We start from the raw sequence: 16,168 nt of genomic DNA on the forward strand, positions 1-16,168 counted from the left end.
AAACATCTATGTATGGTTTAGTGATGTATGCAGTGCACCAAATCTCAAAGCCAATACATGACAGAGTGATGATTAACGGTGGCCACTAACAGTCCAATTTCTAGAGAAAAATCGTTCGAGAGATCAAAAATTCTGATTGGGCTTTTGTCGAACCAAAATTTGGATTTTCTTGTCGGTTGTGATAGATAGGAATCAAACATTGGTTCATTGATGGTGTAGTGAACGATTTCACTTCCGATCAGAATTATCTGATCGCTGGAATGATTTTTCGCTAGAAATTGTCTTGTTAGTGGCCACCTTAAGGCTGGTTTTACAATTTGTTTTTTGCGTTGAGATGTGATGGGATGCTTCTGCCTCTCTCATATGATCCTGGAGCAGAGTGTGCCGACATAGTCCTATGCATAGCACCCCACCTGCTCAGTAGGGTACTTCCTGCTGGGCAGGAAGTACGTCACTAGGATTCCCGTTGGTCCACACATGCATGCCGCTGTGCACCGCCATTTACACTACGTGTGTCGACAATAGACTTCCATTACCCCAAGCACCCTGCGTTAAGTGCAACACTTATGGTAACACGCTGCTGCCCTTGCGTCAGCTCAGATACTTCCGGTGCGCCGCAAGGGACCGAAAGCGCTGCGGAATATTTTGGCGCTATATAAATAAAATATAATAATAATATATATGAAAGTCTCCATAGACTGCTTTTGCGGCCCCTTGTGGTAAAATAGGGTAACGCAATGCAGTAATTACCGTACCTGTTTTTAATAACATTGTCTATTAGCCACTGACACCAGAAATTCCTATAAGGAAGGAAGGATGAACAACTGTAAGAGATAATATACATCCTTCCCCTAGTACATATAAAAACACAAAACAGGTCCACGCTCGGACAAAACATTATTTTGATGCTGCTCACATCTTATCAGTAGAGGCCATTGGAGAGAGGAACTGGTTTTGGCTCATTGGAAATTGCATTAAAATGACATAAACATAGTTAAAAGTACATTGTGATTGCGTGATGCTTGCTGTCCTCTGATTGTAGAAAACATTGGCAGGGCAAAGATGACTCATCACAGGCACTGCTTCAACTGTCTGCCTTGTCTGTACAGCCTTGTACACTGTACATGAGTTCAGCTGCTCCTTGTAACGATTGATAGATGATTGCTAGGATGGCAAGTCTGGGAATGAGAGCTGTACAGACACGTTGGCTATAATTGCGCATCAGGTGCTGTTCAGTGGAAAGGGGATGGATGGCACATGAGTGAGTGGAAACCTGCGGCATACAGGACAAAAGAGCACAATATTACCATAGCTCACAACTGTCCCTCTTTCGGGGGACAGTCCCTCTTTGAGAGCCCTGTCCCTCTGTCCTTCTTTCCTCCTCATTTGTCCCTCTTTTAGGACGTTGTGCCTCTTTCTATGTAAATATATGTATTTCTCTACTAAAAAATGTGTTTGATTGACTCTAAACTTTATTCTCATCCTTTAAATTGATATTTTACTAATTGTAAAATGTTAATATGAAGGAACATTAACCAGGATAGAAAGGATTGAATGGTTGGTTTGAATTATGAAACAACATATTTTTCTAATAAAATCTTTATGGTATGCGTGACTAGGGGTGTGACAGGGGCGTGGCTTAAAGTGGACCCAAATTAAAAATACAAGATTTCAGAAATAAAATCTATTTTCCTAACTTATAATAATAAATAGCAGCATTTTTTCAGCTGCATGATGACAAATATAAAATATTTTACATTTATTGGAGGAACCCCTCCCTTCCTTTCAAATTGCCGGGACAAAATCCGGCAAACTGGTGGAGTAGGTGGTGTCTGGCAATGGAGGAATTGCTAATGGCTGCCCCCAGTATAACCCTAGTTATGAAAAGAGAAGGGTGAAAAGCATGCACTGAAATGCTCATAGGTTTGAAGGAGTGTTTATTTATCTTTGTATGTTTCAGAGTGGTGCAACTAAATATTTTTAATAAAAAAAAAATGTTTGGTTTGGGTACGCTTTAGGTGTCCCTCTTTCTCATCTCAAAAAGTTGGGAGGTATGCATTACCCTGGGGTATAGCTAAGGGCCCTTTCATACTTACCGCTTTGCGTTGCGTCATGGTACTCTGTCCCCCCATAGCTCCTCGCAGGGGATATTGCTGTCTATGCAACGGAAGTGGTTCAGCTGACAGACGCTGCATCACGTTTGTGAGCGGTGAGCTTGATACCAAGCAGCGCACGACTCTATGGGAGTCACTGGTACCACAAATAATCTTTATAGTTTGTCGTGGTAGTGGTGCTGCATGCATGCGCATAGTGACTCACTTCCTGTCTGGAGGTATGCACGGGGCTGTGGTGTCAGAAGTTTCTGACGTGACTCATTTGCATCTTTGGGGGCGGGGTCATGCTGATTTCCTTGTCGGTGCAGTTTGCCGCAGGGAACAAATTAATGGCAATGGTGCGTTGCGATCCGCCGCGGTAGGCTCTTCTGCCGAACGCCAATCACACTGCACCAGGGTCTTGATTCACTAAACCATGATAACTCATATCATGGCCGTGCTAGCGGTTTCACGCGCAATCGCGATTTTCGTGTGCAAGAGCACGTGAAAATTCACAATTTCGTGTGGAAATTCGCAATAGCACATGGAAATGTGCGATTGCACATGAAAACCAGCCTTAACAATATTAGAGTGCAGTTAATGCAAACCTGTGGGGAAAAAAAGAAAAATGAGCTACTTACCTCATGATCCAGAGGCTTCTCCAGTCCTCCTGCACCCCACCAGGACCCTCTTCTTCTTTCCCACTGCCATTCGTATGAGTGTGACTACACTGCGCAGGGCAAGTACCGCACACGCAGTAGCACAAAGCCACTTCTGCACGGAACTTCACGGAAGCAGAAGCCATGCACGAGCCGCTCCATGCAGGTGCTGGCCGTACTGTAAATTCTTGGAATGCTTTGATGTCTCTCTGCCAGCAGAGGATATAGAAAATGAAAGCAGACGTCCTCTTTTATTGCCTCACACTGCCCCCTAGTGACAAGTGGCCATCAATACACATTACAGCAGTACTAAATGTAACAAATAAGAAATTACAAAAATGTGCTAAAATAAATTGGCCTGGAGCCCTTGCAAGCCTCTAAATAAATTGGCTGCTAAAGGGTTAAGAACAATCTATTATTCGGTTCTGAATTTATCAAAATGTGTTCAGAAGCACGAGAGTCTCACTTTGCCGCTTATAAAAAGGACACAAGCTGGAGAAAAACGAACCGCTAACCACGCTGTACGGTATCCAGGAGATATGCCTCAGAGATGCCTGGGATTTAAAGTGGCAGCTGAGTACAGTGCAGTGTTGACTGGTTAATAACACTGGCATAAAGCTGGAGATTTGCCTGGTATTTGGGATTTAACGGCAGACTGACATTGAATTTTTCTGTATGTGAATTTCCCTTTAGAATCCGAGCAGAAAATGTATCGAAACCCATGGAGAGCAATGGAGCTGTCAAGTAGCAGGCTGACTGTAACTGACATGTGGACTGTACCATTCCCATGTCAGAGGGGGAATTCATTCCTACATTCCGACAATACTCTTGATGGAAACCTTGTACATATCTCCCGTCACAGAACTAGAAATGAAAATGCCTGCTCTCACAGTAGCTCTCTCTATGCTAGCGCTTAATCCCTTGTGGTTTTTTGTTTCGTTTGTGTATTCTTTTTTTGTATATTATATGAAATATATCATAGTTTTCAATGCACATTAAATACAAAAACATGTTGCAATAATATTTTTTACTTACCTTCCTGTGCCAGTGTCAGAAGCTGCTTGGTTACACTAAACAAGAACATATGAGCTGTCTGAATGCCACTTCCATCCCATTATCAACCATAGTATTATTATTATTTATTTATTTATTTATAAAGCGCCAACCTATTCCGTGGCGCTGTACAATGTAAGAAAACAAACAAGGGATACATAATGATACAGACAATGATATACATCAACTATGAACACTGATACAAAATACAGAACTGCTGATTACAATAGCAAATTTAACATGATGATTAAAATGTATAAATGTCTAACAGAGTGCAAGCAATTCAATGAATAACATTCCATGACACAAAAGGGTGAGAGCCCTGCCCTTGCGAGCTTACAATCTAAAGGAATGAGGTGGGGAAGTATACAGTATATGTACAGGCAGTGTGTAATTAGGTTATTTAGTGGGTGCATGGCCTAAGCTAGAGAATATGCTTGTCGGAAAAGGTGGGTTTTGAGGGAGCGTTTAAAGATTTCAAAGGTGGGAGAGTGGCGGATGTACTGTGGAAGGGCATTCTAGAGGAGGGGTGAGGCATGTGAGAAGTCTTGTACACGTGAATGTGAGGAGGTCATTGTAGAAGAGGATAAAAGAAGCTCATGTGCAGATCTGAGATTGTGATTGGTTTAGTATCTGGAAACAAGTGAGATGTACAAGGGAGAGAGATTGTGGAGAGCTTTGTAAATTGGGGTTAAGAGTTTGAACTGAATCCTCTCGTTAATCGGTAGCCGGTGAAGAGCTTGACAGAAAGAAGCAGCAGAGGAAGAGCGAGAGGAGAGATGAATGAGTCAAGCAGCAGAGTTCAGTACAGAATTGAGCGGTGCTAGTCTGTTAGTTGGAAGTCCACCAAGCAATATATTGCAATAGTCCAATCGAGATATAATAAGAGAATGTACTAACATTTTGGTTGTGTCAAAACCGTTTAACGACTTTATAAACGAATCACAGACACAGCATGTATGCGGCTAATGCTGTGTCTGTGATTCGCAAATAAAGTTTTTGGACTTCTTCAACCTGGGAGTGTGCGGACTTTATCCATACTACAGTTTCCAGCACCTCGGCTTCCAGCACCTCCAACCAGGTAGAGCATTGTTTTCCTTACTGTAAATGTGGCATTATCAACCATGTGAGGTAGTCATGGGGGAAGGGGTGCCTGTAGGGGGCACCAGCTAGTCTTTTACTGTAAAATATATAAAACAGTCACCTGAACCCTTTCTTCTTCTGCTGCTGAGATTAACGTGACGTTGAAGTGAAAATAAACGTATGATATAATGAATTGTATGTGTAGTACAGCTTAGAAATATAACATTAGTAGCACAGATAGGAGTCTCATATTGTTTCCAGTACAGGAAGAGTTAAGAAACGTCAGTTGTTATCTATGCAAAAGAACTTCTCCGAGCTCTGTGACTTATTTAGTCAGAGAGCAATGCTATTTTCTGAAGCACTTATACAACAAAGAAACAATGATAGCCTACTTCAGATAAGATTTTCCTGCAGAAAGGTTCATTAGCTCTGCTCTGTTTCATAGCTTAAAGTGTAGTTTGTAAACAGCAAATATTAGAGAATGATGCAATGTTATATATATATAAAAAAAAAAAGCTATATAACTGTAAAAAAAAATTATGAGACTCTTTTCTTTGCTCTATTAATTATCTGTACTACACATACAATTCATTACATCATCAGGTTTTTTTTTCTCTTCATTGTCACTTTAAGGGCCGTTTCCACTAGATGCGATTTTCCGCAATGACTCTGCAACCAATGCATATCAGTGTAGTAATTGCCATTGAATATAGAGCAATAGGGGACGTTGCGGGGAAAAATATGGATTGCATGCTGCAGATTTCTGCAGCACGCATCTGATTTCCCAGCAGTCGCATTCCAGACTTCTGTGATGTCCCACAAGAAAACTGCCGGGAGATGCAATGCAAAAAGCGAAATGCACCCTAATTGTTTGTGGCTAGCAACACTGCAACATTACAACTCTTCAGAGCCACATTATTACAGCACATTATATGCAACCAGCATTTTTTTTTACTAGACCAGCATTGGAAGGGTTACACACAGAGCTTTAAAGTTCCTGGAGAGAAATGCAGATTCATCCGAAGATTAGATAGATACATTTAAGTAAACACAATGTAACAAGTGTGGAATGTGACACACACTGACTGTGCAGGAGCTCCCGGACACAGAGAGAGAGAGAGTCACATTCCTCACTTGTTACATTGTGTTTACTTAAATGTATCTATCTAAACTTCGGATGCGCCTTCATTTCTCTCCCTGGAACGTTAAAGCTCTGTGTGTAACCCTTCCAATGCTGGTCTAGTAAAAAAAAAAATGCTGGTTGCATATAATATGCTGTAAATAATGTTTTAGAGCAAAGTTGAAATGCTGGGTTATATTCCGCTTTAAGCCTTCCCACACCTAACCCAGTGTGTTTATGAAAAAAGTAGTGTGTAATGATGTCCCATAGCGGGCAAGGTGATGGGATGTACAAACACGTGAAATGCTTAGAGGGACCCAGTGTTGGGCACCAAGAGGCAAAGCAGGTAATTTGGGCGCTGGGAAAGTTTGGCGATGCCAAAAGTGCCCATGTTAATAGCTGAGATTAGCAGTTCCAACTGGCCAGGCCGCCCGCTATTTGTAACCAGTTTGTATAGTGGGTGGCTCCGTCAACTGCTATTTTTTCAGGAGGCGGCGCTGATGTCAGCTGGGATTGAGGGAGGGGAGGCACAGTTAGGTATCATCCGGGAGGGGGGGGGATCTGTTAGGGTTAGGCCCATTTCACACTTGCATTAAAAAACAGTCCGTTCGCGGAACGGAACGCATACTTTACAAGCGGAACGGAGGCAAACGGACCAATGTTAATCAATGGAACCGTTCACATCCGCCCATTCGAACTAATCCATTCCGTACGTTCCGCTGAACGGACTGCAACTTTCTTGCAGTACCAATTTTTCCCAACACCGCAGCCCAGCGGAGAGGAAATAGAAAATGAAGCCCTGCATTGGGGGCCAATGAGAGAATGGAACGTTTCTTCACGCTAGTGAAGAAACGGACCTTTAAGGGGCAAAATCCACTGGGGGTCTGGGGGAGATGTTGGGAAGCAAACCAAGCCAGCAAGCCTCTGAACTACCAAGATATTTTCCTCCACTAAGTTTCTGTTTTTTAGGGTTTTTTCGCTTCATTTAAACCTTCAGGCCCAAATTTCATGAATTTACATAAATACAATATTTGGCAGAATAAAGAAGTGACTTTTTCCTGTAGCTGTTGTGGCTGCAGAGTGTAAGTGGATTAGCTTGCATGTTGTCCGATAATAGTGGACATTTTTCTATTGCTGAGATCAGTGCCTCTGTACGAGTCCAATCTAGTTGCCATCCTCTTCCTGCCGTACCTCACACAGCACAAAATGGCTGCTGGAACCTTCATTGTCTCACGATCCGACAGAGGTCACGAAAACAAGTCTATAAGGTCATGAACAATTGCTGCATTCCACCACTCTGTCCAATTAATTGCTTTCACTTTGCAACTCAGAGTAATTAGTTGTGTTCCCCAAGGGAGCCAATAGGCTGAAAAAATCCTGAACAATTCAACTATAACTAAAGGATTGTGTTAGTTTTCAGGACCATGAGCCGTACCAGCCGTCACCATTGTTGTACACAACGTGTGTCCCAAGAACAGGATTGAATTAGGAGTCAGGGATGGCCAACTCCAGTTCTCGAGGGTCATATCCAGTGATGTAGCAATAGGGTTCTCGACCGCACCAGGGCCCTTGGGTCAGAGGGGCCCTGTAGGGCCCTCCCTCAACTGCAGTATTAGCTCTTTATTGGTTCTGTGCTTGTAATGATCACTTCTATAGATACTTTGAATGATAATAATCATTAACAAGCTGTTCTCATTCCCTTCTGGCACCTCTTGACACTTGTGCTTGGGGGGAGGGGGGCTGTAAAACTCGCAACGGGGCCCATAGCTCCTTAGCTACGACACTGGCCATATCAAAAATGGAGAAAAGTGTTCTGCTTGAAAAACCACAATTTTCCTGATTTATTCCCATCAATTAATTTGAACCATGCCTAAAATGTGTGAGGACCTCAGTCCTTGAGGACCACAGTTGGACGTACCTGGGGCCGTATTTAATTCAGTTTTTCTCCTTAGCTACCTCCTAGGAGATAATTTTCATCTTCTTTTTAAGATAACTTTTAAGCATTTTACAATTGAAAAAGTACCTAAAAGTTGGTGAAAAAGTACTATCAGAATTATTTTTAGTATTTTTGGTTTAAAAGGACTTTTGTTGACAAGTTTGAAAATATCACCTAGGAGAAAACTCAGGATAAAAAAGGGAATTAGATATGGGCCCTGGAGATGCACGGGTGGGTTATAGTGAGAGCTAAAAAACAGTTCTTGATTTTTTTCTATTGTAGACTTGTATGGTGTAGAAAAGTGTTTGTGTCATAGAGCTTTAACTACCAGCGGACCGAGCGGGTATAAATCTATGTCGGGGAGGGGGCGCTGCGGTCCTGACCGGACGTAAACTCTACGTCCCATTGACCGTGCGCCCCCGCCCGTCCCCATCGCTCGGTCCGCTCTGCCCCCGCCGCAGTTTGCTGCCCTGCCGCCTCTATGACGGCAGTGCACTGTGAGCCGGGCAGGAGCCGTTTTCATTGGCTCCTGGCCCTGTCATTCCTGTAAGCCGTTCCCATTGGCTTACATGGAATGACAGGGTCAGGAGCCAATTAAAGCGGCTCCTGACCGGCGCACAGCGCTCTGCCGTCATAGCGACGGCAGAGAGAGCAGCTTGCGGCGGGGACAGAGCGGCGTGCACGGCGGGAGCGACGGTAACTTGCGGAGATTCGTCGGGAAGCGGCGGTTTGCTGGACCAGCACCCTCTGGTCCTTAAGGGGGCAGAGGGTGCTGGTCCAGAAAGGGTTAAAGAAAACCTGAACTGAAAATTAAAACTCAAAATAAGCATACACAAGTCATACTTACCTTCTATGTAGTCTATTCCTCAATCTGTTTCTCCTCTCCTGCGTCCTGTTTGTCCACTGTGAACAAGGGAATTTTCCGACTCCATTTTGAAAATGGCCATTACCCCATAACCGCTTTCTGGTCAGCACGCAGTTAAACTGTAACATTGCCCACTTGAGCCATAGGGAAACATGGACATTACCTGGCCCATCAGTTGTCCTCTCAGCTATAACTGACAGCAACTGATAAATAACTGACAGCAACTGATATACTTCAGTTCTGACAAACTATTGTCAGAACTGGAAGGGATTATTGTCAGAAGAAAATGATGAGCTTCTGAGAGGAACTGATGGCTAGGTAACTATGTAATGTTCATTTGAAGTTACCTCATGTGTTTATTTTAAATAATTTTACTCAGTACAGGTTCCCTTTAAGATGAACACTGGTAGTCCCAGGCCGTTGTTTGTAGCTAAAGTGTTGTAGCCCCAGTATGAGTTTTATGCTCAAGCACTAAATACATAGCAATTGAGAGTACCAAAACCTGCCAAGAAATAATGTCAGAGATGTTTCTTTAGTACAGAGGAACAATATAAAGGTGATACTTACAAGCATAGCACCAATAAAGAGCTGATATAATACGGATCAATACGGACCTGAAGTCAGAACTTCCTCTCTGCTCTAAAAGATAAGCAATAGCATAATAACCTTTAAAGAAAAACATTTTTTTTACACCTTACAGAACTCCTGCAATAAATCTCCAGTGTGTCTACTTCACGGTTTCATGGAAGCAAAGGGTTAACATCCTGTGTTTACATATTAACTGTGTCTACAGAGACTGACAAATTTCTGTGCTGACAGCTGAGAGATCAAGTTACACTTGTGATTACTTACAGAAGAGGAACTGTAGTGAAAATAACATAATGAATGAAAATGCTTATTGTTTACAATATTCATTCATAGATTATTTACCATCGTAAAATCTTTCCTCTCCCGGATTTACATTCTGAAATTTGTCACTGATGGTGACATCTTTAGTTCTGCCAGTTGAATTGTTCGGAATGTTCGTTACTGAGAGTTGTACACACAGACGGCTTGCTTGGCAATTGAAAGAAGCTGTTATTTCCCACAATGCAATGAGGTTCACAGACAGCAAACTGTGAGGACCATGGTCATGACATCACACTGTGGGAGGGGTTTCACCATAATATCAACCATACAGACTCTCCATGATGATCTTTTCGAGAAAAAGGTAAATGATTTGTCTTGGAAAGGGGGTATCAGCTAATGATTGGAATGAAGTTCAATCTTTGGTCAACGTTGCTCTTTCATGTCAAATAAAGTAAGGCTAGCAGGGTAGCCATGCTGGATCAGGTTCTCCTTCTGTTCACTGCATACCTCCTAACTTTTTGCAATGAGAAAGAGGGAGACTTAAGCCACGCCTCTGCCACACTCCTGATCACGCCCTGTCACACTCCTAGTCACGCATACCATAAAGATTTCATAAGGAAAATATGTTGTTTTATAATTCAAACCAAACTGGTCATTTCTATCCTGGTTCATTTTCCTTCATATTAACATTTTAAAATTAGTAATATATTTAGAAAGAGGGACAAAGTCCTAAAAGAGGGACAAATGAGGAGGAAAGAGGGACAGAGGGGCAGGGCTTCCAAAGAGGGACTGTTCCTCCAAAAGAGGGACAGTTGGGAGCTATGTCACAGTGTCAGTTCATAAGCTTGGAGGCCTTGACTTGACTTGAAGCAGAGGAGAGCAGACAAAAGCAGCATATTTCTTCCTTCAGGTAGCATAGCAACAATCCGTATCTGTAGCTGACAGCACAGTATAGGAGCATCAGGCCCAGGGGCAGTCAGTGCACATGGCAGTTTACTTGATGTACCTTGAACACAGGATTCCTGAGAAATCCACACCAGTGGGAAAGCGATCAAAGCATATTGTGTCTGCAGCTGCGATGAGCATGTCTGGTCTTTGCATGTTAAGGCTCCCATGGGTGGCATTGAAATAGCCTGAGGGTAAGTCTGTTCTCACCTTATTTCATGCTGTGTATGTATCCCACTGCTGATGCCCTCGTAGTTTATAGGTGTGTAGGAGTGCATGCATCATACCAAGAGACTGGTGAGTCCGCAAATAGGAGGGCATTTGATAACAACGACGCAACCCCCGCAGATGATGGAGAGGTTTAAGATGGCCATTAATGGTCCAATTTCTAGCGACAAATAGAGGAATCAGATAGTTCTGATTGAGTGTGATCGAATTGGTTGTAAATAATCTCTGTTGATGGGCACAACCGATTATGAATGATTATAAAAACGATGTCCGATTGGATTTTCATCGAACCAAAATCTGGATTTACTTGTTGATTGTGATACATAGGAAGCACGGATTGGGTGGTTGATGGTGTAGTGAACAATATATTACGATACTTCCGATAACAAATTATCAAATCGCTCAACGATTTTTTGCTAGAAATTAGATCTAGTGGCCACTTTTAGAGGCATGATGTGAGGTGAAAGTTTTTGACTGTATACCATGGGACAAGTGAGTTATTTTTATAAGCTGCCCAGTGAAGAAAATTGTCATCTAATTACATGCAAAGACTGTAAGAATACGATATGAGGATATGGACTGAAAATACGCAATGTTTAGTGAAAAGTTTGGTAAACTCAAGCTCAGTTAAAGAGAAACTCCAACCTAGAATTGAACTTTATCCCAATCAGTATCTGATACCCCCTTTTACATGAGAAATATAATGCTTTTCACAAACAGACCATCAGAGGGCGCTGTATGACTGATTTCGTGCTGAAACCCCTCCCACAAGAAGCTCTGAGTACCACGGTACTTTTGGCAGTTTGTTACAATGTAACAATGTTCACAGACAGGAATTAGCTGTTTACAGCTGTTTCTAACTGCCAAAACAGCTAGGAGCAGCTACATAACCTGCCCACAGTAAAAATGTCACCTTGTAATAAATGTCAGAATGTAAATCGGGCAGAGGAAAGATTTTACAATGAGCAAACACTGACTAAATCATTTATACATAATTATGGTAAAAAATGAAGCACTTTTTTTACTACATTATTTTCACTGGAGTTCCTCTTTAACATCATGTCAAGAGTGGAATCAGCGGCTAAAGTCTCATGCATGAATATTGTGACATAATGTGGCCAGAAAACTCTGGTCTCATGTATTTTGGGTAGGGGTGGTACCATATATTATGACTTTCTGGGTTTTCTAAGTGTGTTTTCATCGGAATGTGAATACACGAAAAGGTTATTAGCAATTTGTCTCCAGATACAGAGATGCCTGGTCTTGGCATGCATCTTCTCATTATTTACAAATGCATGGGATTGATACCACGGATATCAGTGCATAGTCAGTTTCAAGTAGTCCTCTTGCTGGTAGGCAAGATTAGTGGTTGGTCAGCAAGGTTTGCAAGCTGTCCTCTGGCTGGTTGGCAAGGAGCAAGCTGGGTGGCAAGGAGCATGCTGGATATTATTGCCTGCCTGTCACTGCGTTCACACATGGCGTGCAGCACACACCACCACCAGTAAGCCGCTTACCAGGTAGAGTGCCACTCCAGGTTTAACTTTAGTGGGAATATGCTTCAACAGTTACACCCAATGCACCATGTGAGCTTGGTGATGGTCACGCATTGTGGAGGTTTGCCGTGTACTGGTGGTGGTCAAGGGATGTAAGCAGAACTGATACAATGTATAGTGAATAGTCAGTCAGTCAATCTGATAGATGAACAATGCATAGTCAGATGCAGGTAGTCCTCTTGCTGGTTGGCAAATTGTCCTCTGGCTGGTTGGCTAGGAGCATGCTGGGTGGCAAGGAGCATGCTGGTTGGCAAGGAACATCTTGGGTGACAAGGATCATGCTGGTTAGCAAAGAGCATGCTGGTTGGCAAGAAACATGCTGGTTGGCAAGGAGCATGCCGAGTATTATGTACTCTGAATTTTGGTTGCTAACCCCATTGTGGCACACTTATTTCAGAGCCAGCTACCATTTTGTCACAGAATATACGTCCACTAATCTCCTCCTTGTGCCATCGTTGTTTGCTAAATTCAAGGTATGCACTGAGTTAGAGTTTATATGCTATTCATTTCTCAGTAGTAGAATCGCTAGCAGGGAATTGCCCACATGCCTTTATGTTATCAAGAAATGGCCCACAATAGTGATCTCCTCGCTACGCAGGGAATCACCCATGTGCCATAACATTGGCTTGTAGTAGAGGATTCAATACATGATACAAAGCACTTGTAAAGTAGTCAGTATTCTGACTAGCAGTGATGGCAGTGTTTGGTTAATGTGTTTACCAATTTACGTAAGAAGCATTTTCATTTTTCAATAAAGTTTACTGAATTGAGTTCAGAGTAACGTTGTACATCCAGAGATGTAGAGACCCACTTCTACTCGGCCACCATGGAGTCAAACCTATTCTCATTCATCATCTTATGGAACAAAAGCGCCTCTGGGAGTAACAAGCATAAGCTACAGAGGGTCATCAAATCGGCAGTGATGAAAATCGGAACCTCTCTCCCTTCTCTTGACCTTCTCTTCTCCTCCAGACTGCGATATTGGGCTGTTATTATTGCTAACAACCCATCCCACCCCGCCAAGTACTACCTCAAACTACTACCCTCCGGTTGCCGATTCAGGGCCATTGCCACCAAGACCTCTAGGCACAGGAACTCCTTCTTCCCCCAAGCTGTCCCTGTCCTCAACACGACCCCCCCCATCCTCCCCCCCCCCCCCCCATACACACATACATCCTAACAGCAACCCCCAATGTGCAATATGTGTTCTTCCGTTATGTAACTGTGCCTTCATATGTTCATTATGTACTTATGCATGTCTGTCTCTGAGCTGACTGTGCCAAAAACAGGTCCTTGTACAATAAACGCGATTCTGATTTTGAAAGCATCAAATTCAAACATCTTAAATCACAGCTTTTACAATATTGCATTAATCGACTTTTTCTGCTGGTACAATTACTTAACATTAGGTGAGGACTACCACTTCAGATTAAGTTATCTAGAACCATATCCATAAATGTAGAAAAGAAAAAAGTGCATCAGTACTTAACCAGTGCTATTGACTCCATATTGACATCTCTATTGTATTTCCATCAGTTGGTGATTTTTGCATAAATTGTAGGTACTCATCGGTTAGAGTGAAGAAGGTTCCGTCCTAACCTGACCATGTAGGATGCCATGGTGTTAATTATTTGAAATTTTTAGTTCTGGTGACTCTGTAAAACCATTAAAATGAACCCGAGGTGAAAATAAACGGATGAGATAAACAGTTGTATTTATCCTCCTACTCCTAAAAATGACTTTGTTAGATATCCCATAGTTCTATTTTATATTTAAATATTTACAAAGTTAAATGGAAGTTTTGTTTTCTCTGCTCAGTGGATGCCTATTAAGTGCCCTTAAATGAAAATACATGAACTGTTGACCCTTTCCTATCTCCCTCTGCTCTCAGAAGTTGTACTCTGCCAGGAAAACTTTTATGTCTGTAATTTGGTTATCAGTGATGTTTACTGTATTCCCGACAAGGTACAGAAGCCTAGAAATGAACAGGCAGCAAAATAAAATAAGTAAAACAGCGTGGTTATTAATGTTTTGCACTGTACATGCACATGTTTATCTCTCATGTCACTTATCGCCTCAGGTACACTTTAAGTTACTGTAGGGATAGTTTTTTTATTCCAAAGAGCAGGATTTTGCACTGATAAGAAGCATTTTCACACAAGATATGATACAGTTCTGTAAAATAATGAAAATGATAAAATGATTCTAGGATGACTATTATGTAAAACAACACAAAGCTAATGGTTGTCTTCTCTCGGCAGGTGTAACAATCGTACGCAGTGTGTTGTTATCGCTGATTCCGAGGCCTTCCCAGACCCGTGTCCAGGGACCTACAAATACCTGGAAGTTCAATATGACTGCGTACCATACAGTGAGTATATATGATGACACAAACGATGACACGCATCACACCTATACATGCATAGGAGGGCTTCACAAACACATCACATAGTCAAAGTAGTAGATGACAATACCAAGTATTCTGAAGGAGAAAAGGAAAAGCGACGCAAAACGAGTGTAACAGCCTGGTGTAGCGAGAAAAACAGAACACGAAATAGGCTAAGATAACAAAAAGGTCCTCTTTCCTAAGTAGTATATACTTGGCTACAACAATTCATTCTTCCTGAGCATTTCTAAATTCCAAGGACCAAGATGGAAGAACTTTGACCCGAAGTGGACAACCTCTTCAAGGAAATGCTCGGGAGTTTAGACAGACACTTTGTGGACTCTGCGGTTTAGCTCCATGATTTTAGTCTGGGAATCATGGGATGGATACAACGGTTTGACTTCAACACCTGCCATAATGGCGTGGGCATAATGATGCACGTCTGGGTTCCATAGCAGAGCACTTGTAGGACCCTCTAGGTTTCACATCTCCATATTGTAAAAAAATCACACAAGGAACTGCCGTGGTCTAGGCCACCTGAAGCACGGTGGGTTTATCGAGCAAAAGTTCTACCAGTCTTCCTGTGCTGACAATAGCAGTGATGACACTTAAAGAGTACCAGTGGGTTTAGTGGTGTATATAATGATTTGAAGGAGGAAGGTAAAGGAGACAGACACTGTAATTGATTCATATAAAATTTTAGTTATCTATTTCCAGCGTTGGCCTCTTTACTCCCCTCGTTGGTTGTATGTTTCTTTGGCAATGCCAGGAAGCCAATGTGGGAAAGTTAGATTGCTCCACCATTATACCAAACTCTCCCACGGTCTCTTAAGGGTTGCCAGATTTATAGGCATATGTAAATGGCCTTGACTTATAAATGTGAATAATGAACCCTATTTGAGGAAAGAATCTCGGATATACAGAAGCTGGGGGTGGGAGATAAAGAAAACGGGAGGCAGGGCTAATAATTTCCCAAAAATATTGAAAACACTGAATCTTAAAATAATAAAAATAACGTCAGTGTCAGTCTCCCCACCCTCCTTCTTTGCTGTATATTGTTTGTTGTAAAATGATGGATTCTAAGCCCAAAACATCTGAAAACCAATCAGGAAACGTAGCAGACGGAACATGACACCAAGAGACTGAATACCTTCCCCATTGATGGACACCAAGTTTCTACAGTTCTCCTGGCCTGGATACAATTGTGGAGTATTAGTAATCGTGCAAACTAAAGGAGGTTTATTAAACCTTATCTGCTATTCGGGAAGAATTTGCAGCATACGCATTAGTACGCCGCCGGTGAGTTGGGCACAGGGCAAGCCGAATGTTGGCTCACCCTGCTGCCGCTCAAATTCCAGGCAGCATAAATTACTATTCCCTCTCCAAGTTGTCGCAACT

At 42.3% G+C, this 16,168-nt stretch overlaps 1 protein-coding gene across 3 annotated transcripts in view; it reads left to right on the plus strand.

Annotated features, from left to right (window-relative positions):
- Positions 1-16,168, plus strand: part of ADGRL1 (adhesion G protein-coupled receptor L1) — a 652,811-nt gene that overhangs the window by 453,699 nt on the left and 182,944 nt on the right. For all 3 annotated transcript variants that reach the window (XM_068274518.1, XM_068274520.1, XM_068274519.1), the window contains exon 5: positions 14,646-14,755. In XM_068274518.1, coding sequence (XP_068130619.1) covers positions 14,646-14,755 — 110 coding nt within the window. The remainder of the gene's footprint in view (positions 1-14,645; positions 14,756-16,168) is intronic.

Source organism: Hyperolius riggenbachi, chromosome 3 (assembly GCF_040937935.1).
Source record: "Hyperolius riggenbachi isolate aHypRig1 chromosome 3, aHypRig1.pri, whole genome shotgun sequence".
Taxonomy (NCBI): domain Eukaryota; kingdom Metazoa; phylum Chordata; class Amphibia; order Anura; family Hyperoliidae; genus Hyperolius; species Hyperolius riggenbachi.